Raw genomic sequence first — 14,550 nt, forward strand, 5'->3', positions numbered from 1 at the left:
TAATTGTCTACTCTTTGGAGTAGCAATCTACTTATGATATAACAGCCTTTGCTGTCTGGCTCCGGGCGAGTCACACTCTCTTTGTGAGGGTTCTGAGAAATGTTACTTTCAGTAGGTACATGCCCAAATTCCAGCTCTTATCTTGGTTTCAGTGTGTGTGCAGTGAGAGGGACACGTAGCGGCGGCACTAAACAGGCTCTTCTCAGATCTCATCAGCTAAATTACTTCTCAGGGCATACCCAGGTTTTTCTCAGGGCTGTAGCAGTCTCCCAGCAGAATATGAATGGTGCCTCTCATAACAGTGTAGGTGGAGTTTGAGGCCATTCGCAGGGTTTCTCATTTATATATTCTGTATTTTCTTCATCCAGATTGTTCTATCACACTATTGAGGAGGAGTCACTGCCAGCATTTCGTCAGATGTCCAGTGCTCTGTATGCGGGGCACGTTGGCTCCGTCTCTGCCACGTGGAAGAACCCAGCTCACAACGTCAGCAGGTAGGATGTGCTTCAGGACACAGCCAGACCTCTGGGCTTCTCACCCTCCCAAGCAAGACGTGCCTGGGACACGGGTTAAAAAAATGAATGTTCTCTGTCCTCCGGAGGAAACAGGCTGTGCCAGAGGCCACGCTTTCAGGCTGTTTGGAGATACACAACTGTCACCTTAGCAGGCACCACAGACACAATTATGGCTGACTGAAGTTAGTTGTTTTTTAAGAATCCCATTGTCAGCAAAACTAAAGATTGATGTTGATGGGGGTTGGTCGTGCCTTTAACATTCCAAAGACAAACGAACACCGCGCATGATTGACTCTTTTGTATACATTTTTTGAAATAACTTTCTTAGACTTGACAAACATTAGAACCAGAAGAGAATTTAGTCTCAGGTTTGTCGCTAATGGAATTACCTCAGCTCAATGCTGCTGTTGAGTTTTTGAAACTTTGTTCCTCAGAGGAACAGGGAAATAAGGGAAAAAATTTCCCAAATCAGGGAAATACCACGTTAAGAGAGCACCATCAAGATGTGAGTGCTCATGGCAGGATTTAAGTCGGGACAGCGGTTGGATGTACACGAACACATGAATTTCACACCAAGTACAGCTACATGGGTATCATTTTCCTTATAGTTTCACTCGGGCAGCTAATGCTGCCCTACAGGGTGGTTTGTTTTCTTTCATGGTGTGTGTGTTTTTTTTTTTTCTTCAGCAAGTACGTGGTGCTGGTTAATTAAGGGCTTACTTCTAACCCTTGCTAGTAACAGGGCATTAACATGAGTATGTCCATTTGTCTTTCATCCAGCACCTCATGTTCTCCAGGACAGTATGTTGAAACACCTTTCCCTGACCAACGTGGGGTTTTGTCATTCGGCATGTTTTGGTGATTTATTCAATGCGTTGTTTGGGATGTGGGTTATTTGCCTGATTTTCCACCAAAACCAGGCTTAGGCAGTTGCCTGTGTGTCTTAATAACTCCGCGTGGCCCCTCCTGAAACTCTTGACCAACTTTGGCCGCATCTAACCCAGACAGGAGGCCCCTGAACCTTTCCACTCCGGGACGTTTGCCCCGCTCGGCAGCACTCTGAAGGCTACGAGCCGAGGGGCAGCCTCGTTCGCGTTCCTGCGTGACATGACCAATTTTCTAGGACACAGACTCGAGGCAGGGGCTGCCCAGACACCGAGGTGCCCCTTCCTCAGGGCGACACGGAGCGGGGACGCCTGAGGAGTCCCCTCGCCCATCCGCCCCTCAGGGCGCCCCGCCGCGAAATGGCCCCCGCTCCCCTCCGCCCCTCAGCCGCTACCCCCGGCCCTCCGCGCATGCGCGCGCGGGGGGCGGCCGGCGAGGGGGACAGAGCGGTGGTGGGGAGGGGGGGGGGCGCTCCCTCTACACGTGACCCCTGCCGCGGCGCGGGGCCGCCTTAAAGGGCCAGTCCCCCCGCTCCCCCCTCTGCCCGCCGCGCCTAGGGGCCGCCGCTCCCTCGCGGCCCCTCCCTTCGCCGCGCACCTGCCGGCCCCCCCCTTCCCCCCCCAGGCGGTGTCAGGGCCTAGGGGGCGGCCGCGAGCCGCGTGGGGCGGCGCCGCGTGGGCAGGGCCCGGCCCCCGCCTCGGCCCCGCCGGCACCTGCGGGCGGCCCCGCGCCGCGCCCGTAACCCGGAAGCGCTGCGGAGCCCGTGAGGGGGGCGGCGGGGGAGCAGCGCCGGGACATGGCCGCCGCCGGCATGGCCCTGAGGAGCGCGGCGACGCGCGGCTGAGCCCCCGCCTGGCCGCCTCCTTCCTCCTCCTCCTCCTCCTCCTCCTCCTCCTCTTCGTCCTCCTCCGGGGGCCGCCGCTCCGCTGGGCCAGGCCGGGGTTGACCTTTCCGCCGCCGCCGCCGCCGAAGGGGGGGCGGTCTGGGGGGGGGGGCTGCGGCCGCCGCCGCGTTAAGCTGTGTGCGCGGGGTGCCTCAGTGCTATTTTTAATTTTCATTTTATTTTTCCAATTTTTGTTCTTTCAGGGGCCGGCTGTGCTCACGTTTTGGGCGCTTTTTATTTATTTTTTTTTTAAGCGCCTTTTACGGCCCCGAAGAGCTCCCCCCCCCTCCCCCCCTTTGGGCTGTTTGCCTTCTGGGAGGGCCGCAGGAGGAAGGTGCGGGTTGGGCCGGGGCAGGGCCCCGCACGGGTCCGTGGCGTTTTCTTTTTTTTTTTTTTTTATTTTATTTATTTTTTTTTTCTTCCCTCCGGCGTCTCTGATGCCAGAACAAGGCCCCAGAATGAACGGTTTCTCTCTGGGCGAGCTCTGCTGGCTCTTCTGCTGCCCGCCGTGCCCCAGCCGCATCGCTGCCAAGCTGGCCTTCCTGCCCCCGGAGCCCACCTACACCGTGCTGCAGCCCGAGCAGCAGCAGGAGGCCGGGGGGGCCTCTGGTGGGGCAGGGACCCCCACGGGATCGGGCACCTGCAGCTTGCACCTGAGCGAGCGGGCGGACTGGCAGTACTCGCAGCGGGAACTGGACGCCGTGGAAGTGTTCTTCTCCCGCACGGCCCGGGATAACAGGCTGGGCTGCATGTTCGTACGCTGTGCCCCCACCGGCCGGTACACGCTGCTCTTCTCGCACGGTAACGCCGTGGACCTGGGCCAGATGTGCAGCTTCTACATCGGCCTCGGCTCCCGCATCAACTGCAACGTCTTCTCTTACGACTACTCCGGCTACGGGGTGAGCACCGGCAAGCCCTCCGAGAAAAACCTGTATGCAGACATTGATGCAGCCTGGCAGGCCCTCAGGACAAGGTAAATGGGTGTTGGGGACAAGGTTTTTCTGTGTCTCTCCTTAGTCCGAAGGAATCTGGTGTGTGCCTGGTTAACCTGCTGAGAGGTGGAGGGGAAGGGCCTGGAGACGCTTTGAGTTGCTTTGATGGTCGGCAGATGTTCCAAGGTTCTTGGGTTGCTTCATTTGTCAAAAGGATGCACCAACCTTCATCCATAGGCTTTTTCTAGATTTAGGGATTTAGTCAGCCATGTTATACATTATACATTAGCCATTGCTTCACCATTACCAATCTCCGTCTTGGGCAGGAGATACCAAACTGGTTGCAGATTGAGCTTGCAGGACAAAAAACCTTTTGTCCAAGATATGCGTTGGTATAAATCTTTCCCACCACTTACAACGCTTAGAGGTAACCCTGCTGAGGTCAAGCTTTGACTGAGTTTGGCAATGACCTAGGCTCGTGCTTACCAGGAAACTGCTGGCACTCTGTGGCATGTCTGGGGTTTCATGCAAGCTCATGCGACACGCGTCTTCCTCTTCTGGCAACCAAACAACTGTTATCAAATTGGGGGGGTTAGCAAGGTGGAAGGAGAAGAGTGTTGACAGGTGGAAGTAGAGCTGGGGATTCTGCCAGGCGGAGATGCCGAAGGAGGTGGCATCCAGAGGGATGGAGCAGCAAGAAGACTGGCAAGGTGGCATGGCTGGTAGGAACACGGAGCCCAGGGCTTCCAGGAAATCCTGAGCAGAGCTGCTGCCCCGAGCTCCTGGCTGCGGCTGCCTGACATCCCTGGGCCTCTTGCTTTTGGCCACGGAAGCCACAAGTGACTTCTGTTGTTGTATAAGTGGTTCTTAAAGCAGGACATTGTGTCGTGAAAGAGGGAGCTTTAAAAAGCTTAAGATGTTGCAGTAGAGCAAGAGAAAAGAACGAGGGATGTTTCCTGTTCTTGTCCCTGTGGCTGTGTAGGTGAACTTGGTGTATGAGAATTGAGTATTTGATGTCTGTCTTGGGGATACGTGCCAGCTTCAAAAATAGTGACAGGAGTTGTTTCTAATTTAGATAATTGGCTTTTCAGGGATCTGAGGATCGGTCAGTTGTGGAGTCCAAATGGCTTCTGACATTGGTCTGCCCAAGTCAGGCTAAGATCATGGGGGAAAGTTACCCTTCGTAGAATGTCTTTTGCCTGGATGGTGGCTAAGCCGGATTCTAGGACTCTTCAAAATAAATAAATACAAATGTTTCTTGAGTATAAATAATGTTTTAATTGAAAGAAATAACTTTGATGTGCTGTATGCAGAATAAATAACTAAAGGCCACTATACCGCTTGTGGCTGATGTAAATAAGCTTTAAGGGAGGAAACTGCTTTGAATAAGCCGAGCCTAGTTAATGCTCGTCACTTAGTAGCTGTGTTTTTCTCTCCGTTTCACCATTTAGTTGATGGTATTTTTTTCATGAAAAGTTTTTATAGCTCTGGAGAAGTGCTTTCACATCAGGTTGGTGCTGCTCACATCTTGACAGGCATTTAGTACGTGTTCAAGATCAGTGTTGATCCCGAAGCAAGGCGTTCCTTCACTCAAGCCTACCAAGAAGCCTGAACTAGAAGGCGATGCGAGCAGGTGCCTGGCTTGCACTGAAAGGATTGGCTCCTTCTACTGAAGTGTGACTGGAGGAGGTTTATGATTTTATATCGGAGTCCTTTTTGTGGTTTATACAAGATCTAGGTTCTGTTCTTCCTTAAACTGAGGGGTTGAAATTTGCTGACTCTTCCTGTGCCATGCTTGTAAATCCCTTAATAGGGCTGTGCTGGGAGTGCTGCTAGGGTGGTTGTGTTACCATTGCTTAGATTTTTGGCAGCCAAAGGAACTAGTATTTTAGGTGTCCAGTAAAGGAATAGGTTACTGTAAAATGTAAGTGTAGGGGGAAAAAAAAAAAGACAAAAAAATCCGTCTTGTCCTCTCAGGTGACTTTCAGCTGATATGGAAGCCATCATCTTCCTGCTTGTAAACCTCTAAGCAGCAATATGAACTTTAAAAGACTGATAATTTCTTAACCCCATTTGAACGTGCAGACGTTTAAGAGAAATATTGTGCTGTAAAAATCCAAGTCTGTCTTTTGAGGTAAGATGTCATACTGTGCGTGCCGTTTCTGCTGCAGCAGTTAATTGGTAGCTTCCAAGAGTTTGTGTGTGGTTTCGTTCCTAATGCAAATTTCTAGCATTTTGCCTGGAGTCATGCGGTAGTGAACTGTAACGCGTAGTTAGAAGTGAAGCCTTAAAATAGGAGAGGTTCACTATGCCACAGAGAGCATTTAGTCTCTGCTGAGGTTTGTGCGAAGCTGTCGCCCTTCTGAATCCACCAGGCATTCCACCTGGCACCAGAAAGGAATCAGTAGAATGTTGGAGGTGTTGGATTCCCTTTTTTTTTTTTATGTTGTGCCTGCAAAGTACAACTGTTATTTAGCAAATATTAATTTATCAGTTTGTTTTGAATGTTGTGCTGAGTAAGACAAGAATTTACACTACACATGGACAAAACAGATTGCTGCTGAGTTACAGGAATGATGATGAACTGCCTGTAGCTGCAAATTTTGACAATTTTTGAAGGTACTGAGATGAGGGTCTTGCTATCACATACACAGCTGGGTATCAGACCTATAACAAATGATTGTAAAACAGCTGATGAACAGTAATATCATCGAGGTTTATGTTCACTTCAATTACCGACCTCTCTTTGGGGAATCAACATCAACTACTTGCCATTCTTTTAGTCATTGTAAAGAGTAACTTTCCTCACTGTTAGTCACATGAGTACTAACTACAAAGTTTTAATGCTAAGTCTTAAATGTCTTTCAGCCTAGGTAAGACGTTGTCCTATAAATTTATCCCCTTGAAATGTTTTTTTCTTGTAGATGTTCTTTCCAATGTCTATATGTCTACTTGTAGTCTGCATGTATTTCCTCTCGATCAGCAACTTTCCATCTATTACCTAAGTGTTTCTCAATAAAGCTTCAATCTTCATTGCTTTGGATGACATTTTTGAGTGCTACATTTGGGCAGGCAGGTGTGTTTCTGCTCCGCTCCTTGAAGGGAAGGAAGCTGCCTCATCCGGCTTTCTGGCAGGGCCTGGAGGGTTTCAAGTGGTCGATTTTATTGGGGTGTGATTGACCCCCCCCTAATACCTGATTGGCATAGCACAGCATTTGCACAGAATGACTTTTTTTCCCTTGCCACCTTCCTGAATTTCACATGGAACGACCGAACTTTCTAACACTTTTACATGAAGACAACGTATGGTGTTTAAAATGGGATACGCACTCAGGGTTTGTGTACTGTGCTCAAGCACAAAGCTGTGACTGCCCTGTTGGTTGCATGCTATTTGTAATAAAATCAGTTTGTACGTTCTCTAAAAACTTGGGGAAGGTTTGAGAAAGGCTTAAAAATCCTGATTAAATGAAAGAAGGCTCTGCTGCTGCACAGTCTCCAGTTCTGTGCTAGAGTATCAGGGAGAAGCTGTTAGTGTAGTGCATCTTCTGGAGGCTGCGAGGAGGCAAAGAAAATAGTTAATAAATTGGTTAGAAAAGCTGTTCTGGTTGCGTTTAACAACATACCACTTGATAGTTTTTTGTTGTGCACAGTATAAACTATTCTAATAGCTTCTATTTCCATTTTAGCTTTTCATAATTGATAGATTTTATTGAGAGATTTAAATATTTCATTCTCAGAACAGGTGCGACTAAGTTTGCCTTTCAGTCCATAGAGGAGCATTGGTTCACTTCTGGTTTTGATTAGGCTTCAACAGAAATTTGACTTTGCCACGATGGAAGGAATTGAATTGTGAAAAGCAAGGACTTTTGACAAATGAATGGCAGGTAGTTTATAATGTTTAATTATTTCAAAAACTTTTCCTTCAAATTTGATGTTAAAAAATGAACGACTATCATTATATGGATATTTTTATTGCGGTGCTGGTTATCTGTCCCTCCTTATTGCTGCTTCCTTTGCAGGAATTGGTGGAAAAGTGTTACAGCTTTCGTTTAAGCAAAATTAGGAAACACCTAATGGGATTACACTGGAGCGATAACTAATCTTCCGAGGTTGTGTCAGTGTAGTTAGTCTCCATTTGCTGAAGTGGCCGAAGCTGTCTAGGTGAATAATAGTTTCATTTTTTGCCTTGATTTATTAAAATAGCTATTTTCTACTTTATTTTTTTTTTTCTGCAACAGCCTTGTTTCTTTAGTGCTGTATTGCTGTGTTTTACTATTTAGTTGATGATATTTTTTCATGAAAGGTTTTTATAGCCCTGGAGAAGTGCTTTCACATCAGGTTGGTGGTGCTTACATCTTGACAGGCATTTAGTACGTGTTCAAGATCAGTGTTGATCCCGAAGCAAGGCGTTCCTTCACTCAAGCCTACCAAGAAGCCTGAACTAGAAGGCGATGCGAGCAGGTGCCTGGCTTGCACTGAAAGGATTGGCTCTTTCTACTGAAGTGTGACTGGAGGAAGTTTATGATTTTATATCGGAGTCCTTTTTGTGGTTTATACAAGATCTAGGTTCTGTTCTTCCTTAAACTGAGGGGCTGAAACTTGCTGACTCTTCCTGTGCCATGCTTGTAAATCCCTTAATAGGGCTGTGCTGGGAGTGCTGCTAGGGTGGTTGTGTTACCATTGCTTAGATTTTTGGCAGCCAAAGGAACTAGTATTTTAGGTGTCTAGTAAAGGAATAGGTTACTGTAAAATGTAAGTATAGAAAAAAAAAAAAGACAAAAAAATCCATCTTGTCCTCTCAGGTGACTTTCAGCTTATACGGAAGCCATCATCTTCCTGCTTATAAACCTCTAAGCAGTAATATGAACTTTAAAAGACTGATAATTTCTTAACCCCGTTTGAACGTGCAGACGTTTAAGAGAAGTATTGTGCTGTAAAAATCCAAGTCTGTCTTTTGAGGTAAGATGTCATACTGTGCGTGCCGTTTCTGCTGCAGCAGTTAATTGGTAGCTTCCAAGAGTTTGTGTGTGGTTTCGTTCCTAATGCAAATTTCTAGCAATTTTTTGCTATAAATTTTTTTTTCTCCGTTTGGCCTGGAGCCATGCGGTAGTGAACTGTAATGCGTAGTTAGAAGTGAAGCCCTAAAATAGGAGAGGTTCACTATGCCACAGAGAGCATTTAGTCATCTGTGCTGTGCAAAGCTTGATTTCTCTGGATTGAATTTTTTGGCATTTGGGTTCAACCTAAAGATTTTCATTCTGTGTACTCCCTTGAAGCCCCTCCTAAAGATCTAGCCTTAGTCCTTACTTTCCACTCCGTGTTTCCAAAAGCAGGTAATTGAAGAATTTGTCATACATACATTTGGTGGAATTGGGAGGACAGAAGTCATCCTTTATTATGAAGAGACATGTGAAATGTTCTGCACCTTCCCAACATATTTTATACTAAGAATAAATTCCCTCTGTGTATTTGCTGCTGTAAAAATGTAATAATGATGTTATATATTAACTTTTGTTACTTCAAATTTTCACAATAAATTTTCCAAGGGGATCTTTGCATCGCCTTTCTACCACTGAAGGCAGATAAACAGCATATTTTTTCATAAAATGGATGTATTTTAGTGAAAACATAGAGGTTTTGATGTGAGATTAGCCACGTTCATTGTTGAGATGGCCAAGGGCCATGCTTGGCTGAGCTCAGGAATAACAGGGTTCCACCGTGCTTCCTCATTCATGGTGCATCAGCTGGTAGGCAGTTTGAAATCACACCTAGGTAGCTGGTAATTTGCCTATTGACCTTCACCCTACATTATATTAACCTAGACTTCCTTGTATTGCCTCTTACTACAGTTGTTTGAGGCTAATAATTTTCATAATACAATATATATAATAATAGAGCTGTTCTCCCACCCAGCTGTAGCCTACGTGTGCTCTCTGGAGTTTCATAATTCCAGCCATGGGTTTAGATCCGGGACTTTTTGTTGTTGGCTGTAATAGCTTATTTCCCACTTTCAGCTTTTTAATAACATTGGTAAGGTGTCTGCAAAGGATTATTTAATGTGTGCTTACTGCTTTTTAAGGAGGCTGTTTTGTGAAGCTTAATGTATTCTACCCGCTGTGGTTAGTACTTCAAGAAAAACTGCACACAACTTGTCTCAAAAATAGAAGCACACGAAATAGTCCCCTGTCGTTGTCTGTGTAATGAGCAGAGATGAATTCAGATGATGTCCCAGGGACAAATACCGACAACTGTTTAAAAACAGGTGCTCTGATGTTCAAAGTTACTCAAAATATTTATCAAGCTTTCGTGTCACATTACACAGATTAGTCACTGCAGTAGAAGAAAGTACTGTTGTTAAATATTTTCCTACTTCTGTCGGGACCGTAAGATCAGAAAGCATATTTAAAAAATATATATATATATTCTTGACAGTGAAAAATCTTTTGCAACCAGTGTATTTGGGAAGAAAACTAAGCTGCCAAAGAACCTTTGGGTAATGCTATTTGTCATCCTGAGTGTGGATAGTCCTGAAATTCAGCCGCTGGAACTGGCGAGGTTAGTTTACCTTGCCACATGGAGGTTGTAGGGCCTGGTTCTCTGCATCATCAGAGCATGGAACATGGGTTTCTAGAGAGCCATGCTGTTAAATCCTGCATGCTAAAATAATAAGACTCTTGTCTGTTTTTATTCCTGCTCAGCTGCCTGAAGCCTTTTGAGAAAGGAGGACAAGCCTTTTCCCCTTCTCACTCTGGCCAGAGAAGTGTGTTCCCTCTCACGACTGAGCTGGAGGCTGTTACAGGGTGACCGCTTGAGCTGTGCACGTTCTGGTAGCATGTAGGTTTGTTCAGTGTGATCCTGCTGGGAGGATGAGCTGGATTTTGCTCTGAAGCCAAAATCAATCTCTGCTCCTTCACAACCTCAAAACAATCCCTCCAAAATTCAACCCTTTGCTTGTCCATATTTGCTTGTCCTTTGGTACAGTTTTGCTTTGGAGTGTTTCCCTGAGTTTTCAGTGGCTCACTGTTTGTGAGTGAGAAGAACAAGGGGAAATAAGTAGTAATGCTGTCCAGGATTGTAGATACCTGGGGATATAGATGGAGAAACATCTTACACTGCAGGAGTGGGTTATCTGCCAGCAACTGGTTTTGTGGAGAAAACTGACTTCTGGAGCAAATGGATATTTGTGTTTCCATACTGAATAAAGGAAACAGGTGAGGTGGTTTTTTTTTGGTTTTCTATTTTTTGATTCTGTGCTGCTTCCTCATGTGGAAGTACACTAGAATAAAGGAAATGCCAAGCAATTAGCCATGTGGAGCTTAAATAGCATAGCATATGTCTGAATTTCTTGTTTGGTTTTAAGATGACATTTGCATGGTGGAGAGAGTAATGTGGTTGTGGCAACTTTTGCCTTTAAACCCTGTCCCAAATATTTTTTAAGGGAAATAGGAAATTAATTCCTCAGTTGCATTCTGTGTTGGCTTTAAAGACAAGAGCCTCCAAATTATGTAGCACTAATAAATTCAATGGACAAGTAACATTGCTGTTTTTTTTTTTCCTAAAGCTGGTAATAAATTTAATGAATAACTAACACTCCCTTCTGCCCTCCTTCTTAAAAATAAATCAATTACAAGGCTGCATTGGAAGCATTTGAAATGAGTCATAAAATAAGCAATGCATATGGTGAAACTAACGTGCTCCCGCACATACCAGGTTTGCTTTGCCAATTAGCCCCTAAAAAGGGCAGAATTCTTTCTCTGTTGATTAACTTGAGGAGATCGTTTCGGTTACCACTGCACTTAAGAGAAATTAAAGGCATTATCCGTGTGCAAGGTGAGGGGCTGCTTGCGTTTTCTTGAGTCTAGGAAAGGCACATCTTGATGGGTTTTGAGCTCTTGATAGTTTCTTTGTGTTAATTTGAGCCTATATTGACTGCTTGTACTGACCTGAAGAAGAAATAATTATTTTGTCTAACTTAAACTCAGTTTTGCTATGGGCTAAAACACAATAAATAGGCAGATAAACCTTCTGCCTCTGTATCTGCAGATAGCAGATAAAGGAGATAACAGGGACCGGAACCTGTGAATAAGCCATTTCGGTGACCCAGTCGCTCCTACTCCATCTTGCTGCTGTGCTTGCCAATTTTTAGAGGAATGGCATATACCAGTCCTGCATGCTCAGCCCAACATCTGATGATGAAGCTGAATTTCGCTCCTGCTGTCAAACTGAGTGTTTTGTTGGGCTGTGTGGGAGCTGTTTGTTTGTTTTTCTTCCCAGCCTTGCCTGTTGTGTGAGCAATGGATGTGTGTGGTTGCAAACCCAGGAAACTCCGTCTGAACACGGAGGGCTGAAGATGCTCTTAATAGAAGACTTCTAGTAGAAGGGGATGAATAATACGTGCTGTCAGCTTAAGGACTTTGGAATAAGGAATGCGTAGATGTTGCTAAGTCTGGTTTGAGGAAAAATTAGTTATTGTGGCATACTTGTGCATGAAGGTACGCTACCTGCAAACTCGGGAAGATGCACATTTAGGCCAGCTGCATAATGAGTGTTACACAGGCATTATGTATATCTGTACCTTTATTCCGTATCTTTTTTAACCACCATGTTAGTTCTACAGACCAAAGCTTCTCCTGTGTTGGCATTAAGCATTGCGGTTGGATTTGCTGACCATGAAACCACATCGTGCATAGGCAGAACATTGTGCTGAGCAGCAATGTTCCCACCCGCCTTCCCTCCCTTGGGCTCATGTGTCTTGATGAGTGCTTGCATATCTATGGGAAAACCCCTACAATCATGAAATCAATGTGTAACATTTTTCCTTAAAAAGGGAAATTTTCATGTGGGTTTGTAGATGAAAAATGATGGCAATGTGGAAGATGAGGTTTTAACTTAATACGTTTGCCTTAGAGTGCAGAGGGAAACATTTAAACTTCATGTAACCCCAAAGTGTTGCATCTGTGGCTTTTGTGTGGCCTGTTTCTTAGAAAAACTTCATTGTGCTTGTCTGAAAGTAATATTATTTATTGGTACAGTCTGTTGAAATTATTTCTAGGCACGTCTTTCAAGATGAAAATGAGTTTTTAAATGTTAATTTGAAATTAATGATTGGCTTACACAGTTTTGGGTCTGCTTTTAGGAAGTCCTGTTGTTGAGCCTTCTTTGAAAATCCTGCTTACATATAAAAATGCTAATTTAACAACTTTGACTCTTGCGAGCCTTGTTTATCAGCCAAGGCGTGCTGCTGAAACGAGCTGTGCACAGCAGTGCCTGGTAAGGAACCCTTCTCAGGGCTCATGGCGTCAGCTGGTAGTTCTCAGATCTGTTCTTGCACAGGACACTGCAAAACTTCTTAGGATCCCAGTATGCTAGAAGAGTTAAATCTAACTTTATGACATCGCATGTCCACTTCTTTGCATGTACAGGAAATTAGTGGATATGAAGCCATGGATAATGGGACCCAAGGAATCTGAATTTTTGGAGACCGGCTTCAACACATTTCTCAGGAGAGCATGCTTTATATGGCCTGAAGTGTTTCTCTTTCAGCAAGAGGGTTGTTTAGAAAGGGCTTTGCTCAGATTATAAAATCTTTCTGGGCATTCTTCACTGCTGACTTGTGAAGCTTGTCAAGCTTTGCTTTGGATGTTCTCTGAGAACTTGAAAAATGGTGTTGAATATCAGCGAAGCAGTAAAAATGGCTATATATTCTTTCCAGTGTAAGATAAGCTGAGATAAGGTTCAGATTATTTAATCATTATTCCATGAATCTTAAGCATTATTTATAATAAATTAAAAGGGAAGGTCTGCTGTTGGGGGGTTCATTTGTCTCAACTATTGCACTGTACAATAAATTGCAAGTCTTACGAGAAGCAAAACAAAGTAAAAGCCAACAACAATAAGGGGATAAACTTCTATTAAGCGTTTTGCATTTGTGGTATACAAAACAAGCTGCATTCAAAGGAATTCTTTAGTAGTTAACTTGCGTTTCTAAATGTTGGACTGGCTTGTTTGTATAGATCTTAATCTATGTCCCGTCTCTGTATCATCTTTCCCAACAAGTGATGAGTTCATGCAGGATGAATGCATGACAGCCTGGGGAAAGTGGCATCTTTCAAGAAAATGGTCTTGGTTTTGAAGCATGTCCTCCAGGGGCAAATTTAGAAAACTCTTCTCCAACATGCTGTTAGTTCTTCATAGCTTCATTTCTCTTAAAAGTATTTGTATGTTCCGATGGGTGTGTTGTTGTTTTTTTTTTTTTTTAATTGAAATAGCTAATTCAATATAATGTTTATTTTGGAGGTGTTCCCTGGACAGTTCTCTACCTTGAGGCAGTTGTTCAAGAGCCAGTCTGTCTTCTACTACCTCTAAGTCTTGGATGGATCTAAGCTTACCTGTTGAGTTGTAGTATACATTTTCTTCGTATTATGTTGTTGTTGTTCCCTACTGTAAAAGTCGGTATATTTTTCTAGTGAAGTATGGCTTGAATGTGTCTTAATGCTACAGAAAATTGCAGCACTTCAGTGCTTAACCGACTGTAAAAGCACCAAGGTGTAGGAAGAGGTGGGGTGGCGTTTCAACCAGTTTTACTATTTTTACAGATACCAGTTTATGAACATGTAACCTTTGCCTCGGGCTGGTTAATAATTACACTGGCTTAGCATACGTTACAGGCACCTGGTTTTGATGCAAGAAGCACCCTTTTAGAAGTCAGTACAGCAGTTTAAGATAGGTGGTGTTTGACCTAAACCCTGACTAGCATCGCTGAAAAGTTTTGACTTCTGAATCTCTGCCAGCTTCCAAACGCTTGTTTCTCTGACGAAGTAACCCTCTATGCTCTCTTGAGCTCTTGCTAATTTTATGTAATGTTATATTTGTTTCTAAAGCCTCCTGTGCATAAAACCAGTACAATTAGTTCTATATCCTGTTTTATAAAATTTGTGCTAAAAACTAATCTGATTACATATGAACTATTATCTCTGAAGTAATACAGGCACAAATTTATTTGCCTTTCAAATAAAGGAATCACTTCAATTTGCATTTGCTTTAACAAAGAACAAAGATTCCAGTAGGTTCAAAGAACAGATTGTACTTGAATGTAACTTGTCTGAATTTTGGCGTAAAAGATAAGATTGTCGTAAATTCTTGATATTGACCCAGTTTTGTTCAGAGTGAGAGGGTTGCAAAGTGTCCTTGGTCTACTGATTTCTTTCCTAACCTTTTATTCTATTGAGACTGAGCAAGCTGGTGCCAAACACACCATTAGTCTCTTTGGTTGGACATCCACAGCATTTCTTTTTTTTTAATCCAAAGTGAGTGTTAATTTGGAAAAATGGAAGCA

General features: G+C 44.3%; 1 protein-coding gene across 1 annotated transcript in view; it reads left to right on the top strand.

Annotated features, from left to right (window-relative positions):
* The first annotated feature begins 2,082 nt into the window (after positions 1-2,082).
* ABHD17C (abhydrolase domain containing 17C, depalmitoylase) overlaps positions 2,083-14,550 on the top strand; it is a 33,401-nt gene continuing 20,933 nt past the window's right edge. Inside the window, exon 1 of the mRNA XM_068696313.1 lies at positions 2,083-3,256. Coding sequence (XP_068552414.1) covers positions 2,721-3,256 — 536 coding nt within the window. The 5' untranslated portion in view covers positions 2,083-2,720. The remainder of the gene's footprint in view (positions 3,257-14,550) is intronic.

This window comes from Anas acuta, chromosome 12, assembly GCF_963932015.1.
Source record: "Anas acuta chromosome 12, bAnaAcu1.1, whole genome shotgun sequence".
In the NCBI taxonomy this organism is placed as follows: domain Eukaryota; kingdom Metazoa; phylum Chordata; class Aves; order Anseriformes; family Anatidae; genus Anas; species Anas acuta.